This window comes from Chroicocephalus ridibundus, chromosome 1, assembly GCF_963924245.1.
Source record: "Chroicocephalus ridibundus chromosome 1, bChrRid1.1, whole genome shotgun sequence".
NCBI lineage: Eukaryota > Metazoa > Chordata > Aves > Charadriiformes > Laridae > Chroicocephalus > Chroicocephalus ridibundus.
The window spans coordinates 194,824,838-194,842,809 of NC_086284.1; the positions used below are offsets into that span (position 1 = coordinate 194,824,838).

A 17,972-nucleotide genomic window follows, 5' to 3' on the forward strand; every position below is an offset into this window, starting at 1 on the left:
GACACCTGCAGACCCGGTCCTTCTAGAGCCTGTTGTTCCTCAGGGTGCCTTTAACACCTTGCTTGTTTTTTCCTCCAAGGTCTGGCAACCACCACAAGGACCACACGCGTACCTCCACTACCAGTTACACCCCTGTAGGAGCAATCCTGGGTTTAACCAAGGATGGCATACACCAAGGACGGCATACCAATCCCCACCATGATCACAGACCCTCCGGCATGATTTGTCGCTGTGCAGGTCTAACCTCTTTTGTCAGACTAACATCTGGGGTGCATAAATACCATTCCTCAATGCCTAGGAAGAGGATCGCTACAAGCCAATGTCCAAATATTCTGGGATTTAAGGAGACCCTAACAAGGGACTCCATCACATGAACATTTCTCTAGAAGGGAAATGCCCCTGAGCCCCTCCCAGCCAAGCGCACCAGCTCAACCCTTTCGGCCAGCCGTACTCCTGCTCTTAGTATAACCTGATACACCTAATGCTAGTTCTTCCTCTCCACCTGGGAAGCCTAAAATCAAATGACCTGGGCTGTCAGTATCTCTAATTCTAGCTGTGGACTTCTCAAACAAATCACCCTACCCCAGCTTGCCGTATTTGTTCCTTCATGAGCTATACACAGGCAACCTCACTGGTAGCCCAGGGAGTCCTCCCATGGGAGGACTTGGGATTGCTGAAGCACGGCTAAAGGAGCTTCCACAGACACTCCTTGGGTAAAACTTTAAGTGTCAGGATTTCCTGGACAAAGGGCAGGAGCTCTTCCTGCCCTTTTTTACATCACTTGGGGTGAAATTCCCTATATTCATCTGTAATCCACAGCTGAATGTAGCTGTATACTTGTAATCCATGCAGTCCACAATCAAAACATTATACAATTTGTGGTTTGGCTTTTTTTTTAGCAGGGAAAAACCCCAACAACGGCTTCACTGTGTAGCATCACAGGTCTCTGTACCATTCCAAAGTCTAGAGCTGGTCTACGCCCAGGTTTTCTCTGACACCTGGTCTTTTTGTGCACAGGAACCTCACCCTTAGCTGCAGAAACGCTGCCCAGGGTAAGCGATGGGAAGGACGGAAGTCTGCAGTAACGCTGGGCACGAGGCTTCCCCAACAGCACATGAGAAAGTATTTCTGACCAAGATAATCCAAGCAAAAATTTGGGAAAGTCTAGCCTTTTTCTTACCTCCCGAAGTAAGTATTAGCATTTCTGTAGGAGAGGTACAAAAGCAGAAAGGTAATCTTGCTTGCAATAGTACCCGTGAAATAATTACACCCACATGCAGACTCCTAAAACACAAACAACAGCCCACACAACTGAAGAGCTAAATTTCATGAGCCCTTAAGAAGCTTTCTCAGAAGCAATCAAAAAAGAAGAAGAAATTTACAATGCAGCACCTCCACAACGGAGTAAGTAGAATGGGTAAAGACAGGTCAAATTAACTGAAAGTAGCAGGAGGACACTCCCAACTCCCACCCAAACCATCCACGTTCTAGGACTTCAAAATAAAAGAGACATTATGGAATTTAAGACAAAAGTAATTTTATTGTCTACCAAATCACACCTTGGTTTTTTTTTTCTTCTTTTCTTTTACAAATTCCAAAACAAACGAAAGAATTTTTAAAATGTAATATTATGTAAAAACCCATTTGCCACAAACTACTGTACTCAGTGGAACAAATATATATTTCAGGAGCGTGGCCAACTGTAAAAATAATCCTATGAAATAAACATTGTTCATAAAAATACAGTAAAATGCACTTTCCCCACCTCAATAAATACATTTTAATGCTGTTTCCAGTTGGCATTTTAAGCCACTAGAGAGCTCTTAATGAAGACGCCGCTAAAGTATAATTTCCTTATGTACTTTTACAATTATTGCAATAGCATCCAGAACTGTAAGCATTTTCCTTCTAGTCTTTTGTTTCTACCTTCAGGGGAATCACAGACAGGAGAAAAGATTTATCTATAAAAATGTGCTACTCCCATATTGATTCCCATTTTGGAAAGAATGTTTAAGGTTTTCTTTTCTTTTTACTAAGAAATACTCCATAGAACAAACTGTTTCAAAGAAGAATTCTCCAGAATTACTCAAAAAATTAAAGTCTGTTGTCCAGAGTCATAGATTTGTTTTTAATCCCTGTTTAATATATTTAAAATTAAAAATTAAACAGTTATGTTAGATAAAAATAGAAGTTTTAGAACGTCTTTAACAACAGCTAAGATAAAGGTTTTGTTAGAAAAAAGAAAATCTTGCCCTTTTTACAAATCTCGCAAATTTTTAAATCCAAGTATTGACTTGAACTGTAGTTCTGCTTTCCATGCACACACAAAAACACACAATTATATATACATAGATCCCTGATTAAGACATTTTCCAAATGGCTTATTAAAAATGGAAGTCAATTTCAGCTGAAGTCACATTTTGTTTGCCCAAAGCACAGTCACTCCTTCAGAAGATGAGTATTTCTCTTCCTTTCCCATGATGCTTCCTTAGAGGTTCTGTCTGCCTACCTGTGAATGAATCAGTATTTTACACGTAACACAGCTTGTGACAATAAGTTAAGTATTACTGTGCCCAGTGAATGAGTGCCTTTTAAAAAACAAACAAACCAACCCAACTGTTTCATGGCTCCTCTAAGAGGCTGACAGGTTATCCTTTTTTCCGTGCAGGCCTCCTCCCATTCATTAGCTGTTTTCTGAAGCATCGGAAGACTGGTATATTTGGCATACTTGATGGAACAGAATAAAAACAACAACAAAACCCAATTAAAACCCTTTGTGACTTCTCAGATTCCTTGAATCACCTATAGCTCTTCCATTTCGAAGTGTGTATTAAAGCTGTTCGCCATGGATGTGTGTTCAAAGATCCTTGTCAGGCTTGGTTTCAGTAGCTCCACGGAATGACACGACAGCTGCTGCGAGGTATCGCTCTTCAGGGCCATGATCTGATCCGCCCCGGGATCCCTTCTGTCGTAGTACAGAGCCCACAGCAAAGTAATAGTGAGGATCATAGCCAGGATCTGCGTTACTCCAATAGAGATTCCTAGAAATCTCAGCACTTGCAACTGCTTCGTCCCCCTCAAAAAACTGTACATTTTTTTACCGCACCCCTATGAAACAAAAATAGATTAAAAAAGTTAGTCAAAATTATTTGGCTTGCAATTCACAAGGTTTAGCTCATCCTACCTAGTGCTGGCTCTTCTGGCTCCCCAAAATTCCTCTCTCACCTCCTTCAAACAACACTTTGAAAATTATTTTCCCTAATTTTTAATTGCCTCCATAATGCCATCTTTAAAGTTTTCTCATACTTCACTGCATGTAACAAGCTCCAAGAGATCCGTGCTGCTCTTCAATTCAGAATCAAAGCTGATCTCAGTTCCTATCAGCTATCACTGATTTTTGAAGGAACTCGAAGGTTTTGTGAAGGTTTAAAAGCCATTACAGCCTCTTAATCTTGTTTCTCTCCTTAAATTGCAGCTCTTCAAGCTTGTCAATTATTTTAAACTCTTTAGACTTTTTCTACAAATAATACCACAATCTGAAGTTAAAACAATATTCTAGGAAAGATCTACAGACCTGCATAACCTCATCAGTGTTCCTTCCCACCTTTTCTTTTTTAGTGTTTCACCTGGACTCATTATATGCCAGTTTACTAGTTCTGCAGAAAGTCCCCAGAGAGCAGAAAAATCATTACATTCCAGACATCGTCTGAGTAAGGAGCATCAAACAGAATAACCTTTAACAGAGGACTTATGAGAAATTTCCAGAATGTAGTGGGTACAAACAGATTTTACTTAGTAGTAATAACAACACATATGTGGCATTACTCCTGCTTTTTATTCTTGAACAAGAAGCATCTCCTCACTGAAAACAGCATAACCATTTATGTTAGTCATACTCCACCTACCTGCCCTATCTGCAGACTGTAATTTTAAAATTAATTTCTGATCTGAATGTAGAAACTTCTCTGTCAATTATGACGATACTATTATACCAAGAGCCAGTTTTATCTCATATCTGGTGCTGGGCTGTTGCTACTTAAAGCACAGTAACATACCAAAGTCTTTGAAAAGGCTGTTGGTTATTTGTTCAGAGGAAACTTAAAAAACAAAAAGGAAAAAAAAATCATATCGACTCCAAGTCATTGTTACTGGGAGGCAACATTGAAGCCAATACTGTGAAAAATGACAGGGAAATTTACCAGTTCAACTGGTTTGGCATAGTGGTTTCCACACTTTTTCACCTCCTGTACATCACCTCTGGATACAGCTGGGATCACCCCTGGCCATGGACTCGAGCTACCTACAGCTCTGCAGCAATGAAAGGACCAATACACATCCCACTGACTGTTATACCAATGCAGGCATTTATGCTTGAAAGTCACCCTGCTGTGTTACTGCCTTGTTTTGTTTCATAAATCAGGCTCTGCACAAACTCAGGCAGGCAGCCAGACCCTGCTCCAGAGGGCTGACCATCCACATGCTGTATCAGGGCAATGGTCGCAATACACCACCTCTCCCTACCGTTGAGCAGGTGCAAATCCAAAGCAATTATGTAAAAAATAGTATTAATTACTATTGTTATTTAGACAGAAAAAGTCTGATGAACAGCAAGTATGTTCAAACATCACAAGTTGATGTTTCCTAGAAATGGAAATTTCAAAAGAGTAGTTGCTCTTTGACTCCTCAGCTCTTTCCAATTCATCAGCACATGTTCCAGAGTTTGCTTAAATTAACAAATCATTACTCTAGAAGGCTTCAGGAACGCTCCAAAGCCCTCGTAAGGTGGCAAGGACACACAGACACTGGCTCTGGGAACTACTGGAAACCACTGTAAACACAAGCTATGGTGTTTGCTTTTGCCGGACATGGTGATGCCGAGTCCTAGAAAAGATAAAACTTTGAAGAGAAGGCCCTGAGCTACTCTAGGCCATGCTCATTCTCTATTTGAAACTTCACAGGCTTTCACAGCACAGAAATCAAAGGAACACAGCCATCAAGGGAAAATTCAGAGTAATAATCTGGATGGGATAACTCCACGGCTACCGAAAGGCATTGAATCATAGAACCATAGGGTTGGAAGGAACCTCTGGAGATCATCTATCATCTAGTCCAACCCCCCTGCTAGGGCAGGGTCACCTAGAGAGGTTGCAGAGGAGCACATCCAGGCAGGTTTTGAATGTCTCCAGAGATGGAGACTCCACCACCTCTTTGGGCAGCCTGTTCCAGTGGAACAGTTCCACCATGTTTAGGTGGAACTTCCTATGCTTAAGTTCGTGCCCATTACCTCTTGTCCTGTCCCTGGGCACCACTGAGGTCCCACCACTTGGTCCCAGCAGAGGACATCAGGAACCCATCAAAACGGGCACTGTCTTCAAAATGTCATTTTAGCATTTATATCCTTACTACCTATTTCTTACAGCTTTTCTATGAAAGGAGAGCAATATATTAAAAGTGTCAGAATCTGAAGACAGGACATGATAAATAACAGTTTTCAATCACACTGGAAGTCCCCAAAGCCAACAATTTCAAATGCTACAATCCTGAACATATTTGATGAAGGGCCCGATTCTTGCCTCACACAGAAAAAAAATCACACTGCAGTCAACAGGTTCTCATTTAGGATCTAAATAAAATTAATATACTATATAACAATTGTACCAGAGTAAGTTAAAGGATCTCAACATCTTTGCTCCATTCATCATGTCAGTGTCATATTTTAAACATTAACATAGTTTAGACAGAACAAGGAATAAATGTGGATTCTTTGAAATCTGAAAAGAAAAAAAAAAATAATCAAAACCCCACACCATAGCAAAAGCAATGTCATTGAACCTGATGAGGAACAAGAATTGTTCCACTGGTGTCTTTTTCTCTTCCACTAGAAGACAGTGTTGTAATTATACTCTTTCCAAATTTGTTTTTAATTACAGAGAAACTGGCTGCATTTTAACACTTTCAATAACTTTAAGGGATGAAGGTACACACTGGTCACAATTTAAAAATGCTCAACCCCAGCAGTATTCAAATTCAGTTCATTTGTTGCCTAGAGGAAACATCCATTAACAGAGAGCAATAACATTAATGCCTACATCTCCTGCAGTACAGACATATAACTGAGACAAATTACGCCCGATCTAGATAGACTGCCTCCCTCCATTTAATGATATTCTTACAGTTCTGCTCTAATACACGTGCAAAATCAGCTTCAAAATCGAGAAATATCCAGCCACCCCTGTTATCCTCACATTCACGCATTTTATTTCTGCTTATGTGACACATTCATAGTTGCTAGCCTGCAATTAAAGAGTATATAAATATACTTTCCTAGGCAAAAGTAAAAGTTTGTCACTATACAGGGAGCTCTTGTTGACAACTCAAGAATAGTATAAAACCTTGCAGCGATCATTCAGAAGAATTAGCTTCAAACTCCTACAGAGCTTTGGAGTAAAGGCCTGATCCATATTTATTACAAAGGCCATTTTATATTTTCAGTCCTAAAATGGAAACAAAGCATACACTTCTCATTTACTGCAACATCATAAGATAAGGACCAGATATTAAATAAGGCACTTCTCAGAGTAGAAAAGATAAATCACCAGCATTATCAGATTTTGAGTATACTCAAAATTATGCCAGAAAACAAAAGAAAAAACATGAACATGCAATTTTGTTTTTCCTGAAGGTATCAACTCCTACCAATCATTTTATCTAGGCTACCGTTCCTGATCACAAGACAGGCAGAGCTCTCCTTGTCCTCGGACCACAATGAACCTCCGAGGCCACATCATCATACGATGCACCTCCCTCCCAACCACCCTCTTTCCAAGGTTAGTCTTCCATGAACCGCACCAAAGGTGAAGCTCATCAGAATAAAAGCAGTCCAAGAAGACTAACATATTTGAAAAATAGCTTTCAAAATCCAGCAGGGGCCTGCCAAAAATATTCTCAGGCAGAACTATAAGTAAGCCAGCCACCTTTCTTTCTACAAAAATCGTATTGTGAAGGATTCCAACCTAGACTACAGAAAGCTCTGAGATCCCAGCAGAAAATTACAGCAGTCCCAGCCAAACCAAACTTCAGTTTTCTGAAGTGCTACAAAGAATTGTTCTGAAGTACCAAAATGGACATGCGAAGCATTTACATAAGCCAATTTTAACCTAGCGAGGCTAATCTCATCAGGCTCCCTCTGAAACCACCAGACTATGCAAGTTGGTTTTGAATCACTTTCTAAAAAAGCTTTTCTCCTTCAATCCTCCAAAGCAGAAGTCAGACAGATTACCCTTCAAGTGTAAGTTGGTTTTGTGTGATATTGATAAACACATTAGCAAGTATATTGTACGAGCCTGTGAGACAACCCACAGGCAAGTACCATGGAAAAAAAAAAAGTTTTGCCAAACAAATATTGTACACAGCTTAAAGAGCAATAGAGTATCTTTTTAATTGGAAAAACAGAAAACAGCCTGTCCCTTTTTGGAACAGATTCTGCAGTAGACAACAAAAAAGAAATTTTTGGTAACAGCTGAATCCATCCAAAATGCTCTAGGGTATGGTAGGGGAAGAAACAGAAATGTGTCTTTCAGGTCTTTTTTAGAAAAAAAGCCAGGCATCCTTTCTTCCTATCAAGTGGGTCTCAACACAGCCCTTATGTTCTGCACCATCATTATCTTTGGCTATTAGTTTTCTCTAAGTAGAACCAAAAGAACCTGAACATACGAAGTGCACAGAGAACCTCTTTTCCTGGAATACGTCTGTTGAAATTAAATGTTAGCAGTAGAGATGAGAAAACCTTGCAGTTTCAACAAGACACTCGTGTCTTCTCAGAAATTTTTAAGCTTCCTGAGCTTAAAAATTAGTGTTTTATTGAGTGACATGGCTCACATACTCTCGCCTTTTCATGTAAGCAGGAAGGACGCCCAGGGCAAATTAACGTTCTGCAGCTTCCATACATCTACACTCCTTGAGAGCTCTCTATAACAGAGTTGGGCTGTATGCCATCTATACTGTAAACAATATTACAAAAAATAACCATTATTGCAGAGTAAGCCACAGTTCGTTCTTCTTCAAGAACGCGTAAGAGATTGTCAGGCTCCAGAAGAAGCCTGAATGGCTTTCCCATTCAGAGACTGACGCTTCTAAAGCGTAACCAGTGCTGCAAGCCTCGCCATAAGGCAGGTGAGGTTCTACAAGTAGCTGGTGGAAAGAAAACAGCCTCCGTCGTCATCTTTAAGGTTCTCTAGCAGAGTTTGGACTTCTGGGGCATCTGCTTTTCAGCAGCTCTACCTTCTCTCTTCCTAGTGGAAGCACACGAAGTGCAGGATGGATGTCTGACAGTCCAGAATAGATAGTATAATTTCTGTTCATAGAATCAATGCCATACAAACCTAGCAAATCACTTCATGGCAGTGATGCCATTTTGCCAAAATTCGATTGTTTCCTGAAAACAGGTAAGACTCGTCTTGGCTTGTTTATATAGTGAATCTCCCCTCCTTCAGAGGTATCTCTCCACGGCTCCTGAACAAGAGCCACATAATAGATTCTTGTAAGAGAGAGTCTCGAACAGCAGTAAGAGGCTGGAACAAGATTAAATGGTTCTTTGCATGCTCTTCCATAATGCAGAGTTGTGTTGTCCACTAGAGAAATGTTCATGCTGCAGCATCTGAAAGGACCCTTCTCAGGCCTGTCCTCCTTCCTATCCACCCTACATTACTCTTAAAGCAAGCAAACAAAGAACACGCCTCTTCTCAGATCCTCATAACTACTTGAATGAGACATGTTTTTTGTCACTACTGGACCACCTGGACTATTGGTCACTCTGATATTACTGAATATACAATTAAAGGTCTTCAGAGGTCTGTTAGCATGAAAAAAAGGTAGGTAGGAGTTTCCTGACAAAGATGACTTTAGACAACTTTTTTTGTGAGAACAGTTAAGAACAATTTTAGCAGAGAACACGTTTACTTGTTTTTATAATTTTCACCCTAAGAACACTAATGACTTGCTACTGTGATCTCCTCCCTTACCCACTTTTTGAGTTCAAATAGGTCCTCTCTGGTTTCAAGGCTTTTCTTATTCTTTTAAAATAATAATCCTACTGTAGTGTAGTAGTTTGAAAGATCATTTTTACACAAAGTTTCTATGCATGCTCACAGTAGAGCAACTGAATTACCTGTCTCCTTTCATGAGCCCTGCTAACAAGAGAGCTCGCATTTTCCAAAGGACTTCTCAAAAGCATCCTTCACTGTATGTACCACTAGACACCTCATTACCACAGGGTAAGTAGAATTTCTCTTAGTTTGGCAAGCTGAAGACTAGACATTACACCAAAACTAATTTTTTATTTTTAGACTGGAGCAAATTTCAACTCCAACCTAACCAATATAAAACAAAAGCATACTCAGATGTTAACTGCATTGCTACTAAGTTATCGCACTTCCAAGTAAGGGTGGGTGGGTGAGTCCTTCCTTTCGTTCTTCCTTCCCTCTCCCCGCCTTCAGCATTAATAAATAATAAACATAAATAAACACAATAAACGCTTTCTATAAATACAATAATTTGTGTTTATAGAACACAAAAAACACTCTACAAACCTTTCTGCTGCACTGCAAGTGATGAGTATGGAAAATGACTGGATCAGGAAGAATGTAAAAAGCCTTCCAAAATACCCACGTTTTAGTTCTTACCTCCTGATAAAGGTCACTGAGATCCTCATGATGTGCCTGCTTAGAGCATCCTGGGAACTCTCTGACACAACAGGAGTCAGGCGGCCAGTCCATCTCTGTCATTTCCAGCCAGTCTGTGAAGTACACCACCCCACAACATTTAAACTGCAAAGGAAGGATTAGCCAAGATCAGCAATAATGATGCTACTTCTTCATAAAAGTAGGTCATCAAACAAGCTGAATAAATTCCTATAAACAACTTCCAAAATATTTATGTAGGACTAAAAACATCTACAAGAGCTTCCACATATCTTCTGCTGTACTTTGACATAAAAGCGACATGAAAAATGGAACTTAGCGACCAACGAAGACCTCAGGAACAGCCTATGCTATTGCTCTGCCCTTTAAATCCCAACTGCTCATACAAAGGATGCTTCACGGAAATTGTCCTACCCTGTAATTCTGCTATCCTTACTACAAGAAATGAACACATGATAATTTCATGTCAACAGGGTGGCTAACGAACAACTCAAGGAAGTAGTAGGAAATGATGATTAAGGTCTTATCAGTGAGGACTGTTCCTGCAAGGCTACAACTATAGACACATCTGTTGAAAACCACATGAGAAAAAGCACAGATTTATCTAAATATGGAAAAAAAGAAAAAAAAAATTAAAAAGTGAGCAAAAAGGTACAGAAATCACAAACGCTGAAAGGAAAAAAGGAAGGAGAGGGTATCACACTAAAATAAACACTGCAACAGAATCAATCATAAGACTACAAAGTCTGGCTGCAAAGCAGATGAGCCATAATTGGCTATAAAACCCACCAGGACTAACAACCTGTTTTCTCCTCTGCAAAGCACACCGAGAGATTTAAAGCCAAACGAGCAGCCTACCACATTCCTAGCTGCTTGCACATAAAAAAGGGCTGAAGCAGCTACATTAGATTTTCTTCGGCACTGGATGGGGAATCGGTATGACTGAAAAAAAGCCTTGCCACAGGAATAAGATGCTGCTTTTTATTTCTGAATGTTCTCCAGTACTAGCCTAAGTGTTTGTAATTCATCACCTGGTTCCTTTGACCCAGGAACATTTGCCTCCCTTACCCCCTTCAGATTCCTGTGGCACTCCTCGGCCACAATCAAGTGGATCAGTGCCCAGACACCACGTCGGCACACTCCGTACCTTGACACCACCACCAGTGCTCTTACAGATCTCACTACTTCCTTTTTCGCCACAGCTTTAATGTCTCCATTTTTATCAGTTCATTGGTCAGTCAAAATCCTCCCAACACGGGACTTTCCAAGGAAAGCTCAAGCTTTGGCTCCTCATTGTGATTGCAATGACAATCTCATTAAATATCCTTTTCTTACTCTCAAATCTTTTCTTCCCCCCACCCAGTTCTTCCTTCCTGACTTCAATTGACCCATCCCATCTTCCTTAGCGCATTCACAACTCTGATATTAAACCAGCAAGGGGGTTGGGAGGAAAACACATTTCCCATCTCTCTCAGATGTTAAAAGATAGAGAAGAAAGAGCACAAAGCTGATCAGGGCTGAGTCTTTGGGAACAGAGCTGTAATTACAAGTTTTTACTTTTTTCTTTAGGAAAATGCTGACTGAAGAAGGGTCCCAAGCACAGTGCTCATCCAGGCATAAAGCACATACCAGGCTCACATATCCACCATCTCAATTATGAGTAGAAAGAATAAAAATGAGAGCCCGGCCAATTAACTAGGAACTGTAAAAAAGCCTTCTCAGTTCACATCAAACTTTCCCCCCATCATTCCTCTGGTCTGAGATGGAACATAGGAAATCTAACTTCTAAACTGAACTTTTCCTCCCCTGAAGAGTTAAAGTACAGTTGAAGTTTTATTACTAATATTGATATTAAAACCAGCCATTATGATGACACTACAACAACCAGGAGGACAAGAAGCAGCTTTTAATTTAATCAACCTTTCCGTTTAAACCAGGATACAGCATCAGCTCTATTGATTATGTTATCTCAGGTGCAGAACAGACACAAACACTACCTGCGTATGAAGGATTACTCTGTTTCACAGAGCACTTGCACAGCCAGAGCAGGGGACTGGGGAGGGTGGGGGATGCTTAACCTCATGTAGTCCTCACTCTTTCTTTCAGGTTTTAGTATAAATAAAGACTGACCAGAGTGCTGCCAGGAAATGTTTAAATAAACAGGAAATCTGTGCAACAATGATAGATTTCAACATTTCAACAAGGGCAGCACAATGACAGGCATTTAAAGAGTTCTCTTCCTGCACGTGAGTCATATTTGGAGTTAATGGGTTTTACCTTGGGCAATTTCATGTTTTTGTAACATAATAGTTCATTCTTTAAAAACAGTTCTGAATTTTAGTAGGCCAGAGGGCAAAGCTGTGAATACACAAGGCAGCTTTTTGGTTTGTTTCCCCCACCCAACCCGGTCAAAGGAAATAAAAATCCTGATCACTTTCTCTAACCTCAGCCAAAAAGACAGCGTTGGCATCTTTTTGGAAACTTCCTTTCCTACTCAATTCCAGCTAAACCTATCTTACCATGACAGCTCCGTGAAAGGAAACAGAGCACTCGGGAAGGGGAGCACAGTTTAATATTAAAATAGCATATGGAAATGTTGGTTTTATTTTATCTGCAGATTTTTAATTTTATACACATCATAGTCTTAAATGTTGTAGTAATTCTAAAACGTGTTGGTGTCCTAACCTTACTGGCAAAGGAGAAGACAGTTTTAGCAATTTAACTGAATTTATGAACACTGGGGGTTTTGGTGTTTTAGTGTCTTTAGGGTCTACAAAAGCTCAAGAGTTGGATATCAAGTGATGTTAAAATATATCATCACTACAGAGGGTTCCACATGAAATGAACTTGCATTTACCTATTCACTTAAAAATAAACCTTTTCCTTTAGCAGATAAATAACATTTACGGAGCACGTATTACTTCAGCTCATGAATTAACTGTCGTCTTACCTCCCTTTGGAAGAAATTCCAAGCATGGGTCAGCCACTGGTACCTCGGTAGGCCATAATTGGTCATTCTGGCTTTCAGCGTGATCATATCGGACCACTGCACTGGAACCTGGAGCAAGCGAAGAAAAGTGATTCACACAACAGAAAGAGGATAAAATGGATCAGTTGGCCTGTGGCTCCAAACCTCTGGCTATTCTGAGATTTTTCCAGTGCAATGACCAAAATAACTCTGTATTCAAGTAGAACAGGGAAACAAGTGCTTCATTTTTTATGGCATTGAAACTTAAAAAAAAAAGGTTTTTTGTGTCCTTTGCTTACAAATTAATGTACACTGGAAAAGGAGCTGCATTTTGGAGAGATTCAGAGACAGCTGGGTACAATTTGATTATATCATTACCAGATTATTTTATTTTTTTTTATCTGGCATAAAACTTGAACTGAACCCCATTCAAGTTGTCAGGGATGGCATTAGTCTGTCCCAGTTTAGGCATCTCCTTGGTGTCTTCTTAGTCAATAGAAAGAAGAGGCAGCCATACAGGGCAATTCATCTCAAGATAAATATTTTAAACAGAGCAGATGAATCATTCCCTGGAAGTCTCAAATTTACTTCACTGTCTAAGGTGACAAACATAGGTTTAAAAGTCTAACTTCTAAATACATAAAATTAATTGAGATCAATTCCACCCTGAGAGTCTTTTCAGTGACTTTTCTGGCTTTGCCTGTAGTCCCGCACACAGGTATCCTGAGTGTAGTGCATTTCAGTATCTTGGCTCAAAGACCGTAACAAGAAAGCTTAGGCAATGAGGCCATGTGAACCTTTTTCTTCACGCATACTCATGGCCTTGTAAATCTCTTCTTCTGAAAGAAGGTTTCTTGAAGTACTTTTCTACTTTTTATCAGGGAGTGTAGCGATAGGATGAGGACAGATTAGACATTAGGAAGAAATTCTTTACTGTGAGGGTGGTGAGACACTGGCACAGGTTGCCCAGAGAAGCTGTGGATGCCCCATCCCTGGAAGTGTTCAAGGCCAGGCTGGATGGGGCTTTGAGCAGCCTGGTCTAGTGGGAGGTGTCCCTGCCCATGGCAGGGGGTTGGAAACTAGATGATCTTTAAGGTCCCTTCCAACCCAAACCACTTTATTATTCAAATCCGACTCCTCAGAAGGGAGGAGTTGGTGCTCTCTGTTGTCAGTCTACTACCCTCAATTCGCAATTTGTTAGAAACAATAGAAGCAAGTGCTATGGCACCTGGCATGCAATGCAGTTAAGAGCCAAGATAAGAAACTAACTTTGGCTCAGCAGCGCAAATTTCAGCATGCCAAACTAAAACAAAGAGCTGAAGACTTTGCAGTTGCACTTGTAGGCACACATACCATTCATGCTGAGTTTTGCCTTGTTCCCATTAACCTTAATAGTGAAGGTAAGAGAAATCACACTTGCAATATCAGCTTTCATTTGGAGGGAGGGGGAGCTACTCTAGCGGCTGAGACTTAGCGATCCCGTTCAATTTGGAGTGAACAGTAAGGGCACTCTGTAAATAGCAATACATGTTATCTAAGAAAAAAAAAATGATCACAATACTTCCCAAGGAGCCTGGTCTTGGTTGTGCTACATGCTCTAAAAAAATACAGGGACAATCACTGCCTGCCTGACCCCGGAATCCAAGTAAGAACATTTGATAATATTTCACTACTGTTGCTAAGTTATACTACAATTTTGAGGCCCTGGTAAAGCTTCATATATTATGAATATTAATATATTAATAATATCCCAGAAGTTTAACACGCCTTTGACTTAGCAGGATTTTTATTTCTTAAGCTATAAAGCACTGAACTCACAATTGTCCACATGAAAAACATGTTATCTAAATTACTACTAAAATTACTTACAAAAACAGTATCACAAAATATTTCTACTGCAAACACATTAATTACTGTAATAAAATAACTTGGGTTTGTACTCAATGCATTTCTCTTTCTACTGCATTGGAAGTTAGCACTTTGCTTTCTTTGGATAATATTTGCTATCGTTGCAATTAAGCTCATATTTGCTAGACTATTTTTTTTATTATCTTATTTGAGTTGAATACAGTCCAAGGTTACGCATGTAACACACGGTGTCCAACTTCTTTATGAAAACAATAGAAAGCAGGAAAAAAAAAATCAAGAAGTGACAGAAGGAAATTAAAAGCAAGTCAAAACAAACAAAACCCCACTGTAGGAAGGCAATTTGACTCTGGATCTAAGGAGGGATATTGGGATTTGTGTGTTTGCTCCAAGAATGCCAACGTGTCAAACTAAGGACATTGATGTATCAACTAAACAAGCTTCCTATCAGCTCACACGTGCAGTAGTGCACAATACATCACCTTGAGATGCACTGGTTTTGACTATACACTAACACTTCTGTGTAGTGCGTAGACAAACAAAAACTAGAGATACTGGTTTGATTTTAGCATACGTTCTGTAAAGCTCCGTTTGCCGTTGAGATCTACTTACTCATTATTATTTCTCTAATGAGTCTCAAGGCTTGACCAGTGCTCAAGTAAGCCAAGAACCCATGCTGGCTTTTCAGTCTTGTGGGTGGAATAAATTAGTCACGAGGCACACTTCACACCAAGAGCTATCATGAGCTGGAAGGAAAATTGTTTATACAAGGACTCTTACAGCAACTTGTCCACGCGCCAAGGAGAGCCCATATTGGATTAGCAGAGGCGGTTATGCCTCGGTGGCATTTTTGACAACATCACCCACCCACCTACGCTAATGCCAACTGATTCTCCGAAACCTACCAAGGGCTCGTGTGATTTCATGCTACGCTAAAACCAACATGACATCAAGTCCCCTCCATGGGTACAAGAAGGCGTCTTCTTATCTTTATCAAGTAGAGCAGGAGAAAGCACGCTCTAGGGAGGTGACCTGCACAGGTACGAAAGAACTGCTGAAGAACAACTGTGCTCTTCCAGACTGCCACATTCCCTATGGGTCCCAGCAGCAAGAAACCTGAGTCTGGCCCACCTCATCACACAACAAGCAGTAGCGTTAGGACAAAGGAAATAAGAAGAGGAAATCAGATATAAAGAGAAAACAAAAAAACCCCAGTATTTCAGGGGAGAAGGAATAAAAAAAATATACAAAGGGAGAGAAGAAAAGAGACAAAAAGAACAGCAGTTGATGAAGAGCAGTTTTTTCTGTTCTATTTGCATGCTCATGTTCAAACACTTGAACTCCTGTGAGAAAGGGGAAGAACAGAGAAGCATGGAGTATCTGAGTTCACCATGACCCACTGCCAAAGGCACAAACATGGTGCTCCGTGCTGCTTCTTTTGGCAAAGGGGTGGAGGGAAAACTGTGGTTTTTTCTGGAGGGAAGCAGCATCACTAGTGCCTTAACATACGGTAGGGCTATGCCAGCTTTTATCAAACCATCACAGGTATCTGTTTCGGTAGCGTAGAAGGTAACAAAGCTCAGGGGTCACACTAAACCACACCGTAACTTCAGGTTCGCTAACTGAATAGTGAAGGCTGGAGGAGGCGTGTAACAGTGCCCTGAAGGCTATGTTATTTCAGGCAGCTTCCACTGACAAGATTTCTGTGGAAAGATGGATGTTAGTTATAACTGTCAGCCTTGGCAAAACCCCCGCAGAGGGCAGCTGTGCCCATAGGATGAAGCATGCCTCTTGTCTGCATTCCAAATTTTAAAATGCGTCAACGTAAGCTGACATTTAAAGTAAAGGATAGCCTTAGTCGCTGTTATATTAGAACACCCCTCTGGAATCTGAACCACAAGGGAATGAGTGCTGCCACGTAACTTCAGACTTCTAATCTGCCAGAAATTCCTCTGGTCCCAGTACCGTGTAAATATCAAGAAGGCTCCCTCCCATCTTACTGCGATGTAATTGCTACTCACTGTTGGAAAGACCAGTATATTGGGCATATCTTGGCAGCTCAGAGAAAATAGTTGTCCCTCTGATCATAAAAACGTACCAGACTGAGTACAAGACGTAAGGATATGGCAGCCAGCAAAATAACTTTTTGGTTTAATTCCTGCTTAACACTCACCCATTTTCTTGCATGATGGTTACAAGTCTTCACTTTGAAAATTAAAGGTTGGTACAGCTATAAAAACAGTGATAAAACACAACGATAAAACCTCTTCACAAGTTTACAGAAGAGTGTTTTATAGCTAAGACATGTTTTGCTTAAAACTGGCATTTATAGCTTGTGGAGGCAGTGTGAAGATTTCGGCAGACAGCAAGTCCTCTATTGAAAGAACACACTGTGTTTACCACATAGTACGGTCAGCTATAGCTCTTTAAAACATGAAGAACTTTTGGGGCAAAATCCCTTCAAATTCTCACATCTGCTCTCTCAAAATACTTATCTTAAGCCTGACATTCATACTTTATCCTCAAAACTTCCACTGACTTCCACGAGAACCTGCCTAAGCAAGAATTAACAAAAAATAAAGTCCTTAAATCAGGGGCTGCAGGATTTGGCTCTCAAATATAGAGGGGGTGGGGAGACACCCAGAGAGAACCTTCCAGACAGCAAAGCTTTCACCAGAAGAATTCTCTGTTTAAGAAAAAGGCAATCAGATGAAATTAGACTGCCGGAATAATGAACAAAAATAAACACTAAAGCAATTAGAAAACAGCTAGGTAATGGAAATCTTTGTTTTCTTCTGTTGAAAAAAATGCAGCCTCCTTTTCTGACTCACCGTTATTTCCTGCTCATAGGTCCAAACACCACAGGCCAGTTCAACGCAGAATATTACAAGCAAGCTTCCAAAGTACTGCAGAAAATAGAACGGTCTTAGTTATTTTTGATATTCAGGGTAACTTTGAAAAAAAGACAACAACATTAAAAGACATCTCAAACCATTATTAATATTTCACATGACTGAAGACGTGGAATCTGAAATACATTGTAACCAAAATATGAAAGATTCATGCAGCCAACTTTCTAAAAATTTAAGTCATGCGACATTTCTTACTAACTTAACATGAAGCATTACAATGGGAAAATAAATTCATTTCCTTGCTGCCCAAGAGCACAAGGCTATCACAACACATTATGCTACAAAAGGTGCAAAGAGGACAATCTTTTTTCCCCTCATATACATGGAAAAAAAGAAATCTTTTTTTTCAGTTCTGTCCATTTAAGCAACCTATCCAAATCATGCTAAGAGACAAAAGGGGGAAGGAAAAAAAAAAAAAGAAAAAAGAAAATTGACAAGACAGAGGCAAACAAGGTTCTTGAAAGCTATGTTCTTATCAAAGTGATTTAGATATTTGAGGTCAGGCATAAATGTACAAATATTTATTGA

At 40.1% G+C, this 17,972-nt stretch overlaps 1 protein-coding gene across 2 annotated transcripts in view; it reads right to left on the reverse strand.

Moving 5' to 3' along the window:
- Nucleotides 1–1,551: 1,551 nt before the first annotated feature.
- The window catches only part of TSPAN12 (tetraspanin 12), a 46,039-nt gene continuing 29,618 nt past the window's right edge, over nucleotides 1,552–17,972 (reverse strand). For both annotated transcript variants that reach the window (XM_063323255.1, XM_063323256.1), the window contains exons 5-8: nucleotides 17,364–17,438; nucleotides 12,649–12,756; nucleotides 9,681–9,824; nucleotides 1,552–3,108 (exon numbers count right to left, since the gene is read on the reverse strand). In XM_063323255.1, the coding sequence (XP_063179325.1) occupies nucleotides 2,803–3,108; nucleotides 9,681–9,824; nucleotides 12,649–12,756; nucleotides 17,364–17,438 (633 nt within the window). In that variant the 3' untranslated portion in view covers nucleotides 1,552–2,802. The remainder of the gene's footprint in view (nucleotides 3,109–9,680; nucleotides 9,825–12,648; nucleotides 12,757–17,363; nucleotides 17,439–17,972) is intronic.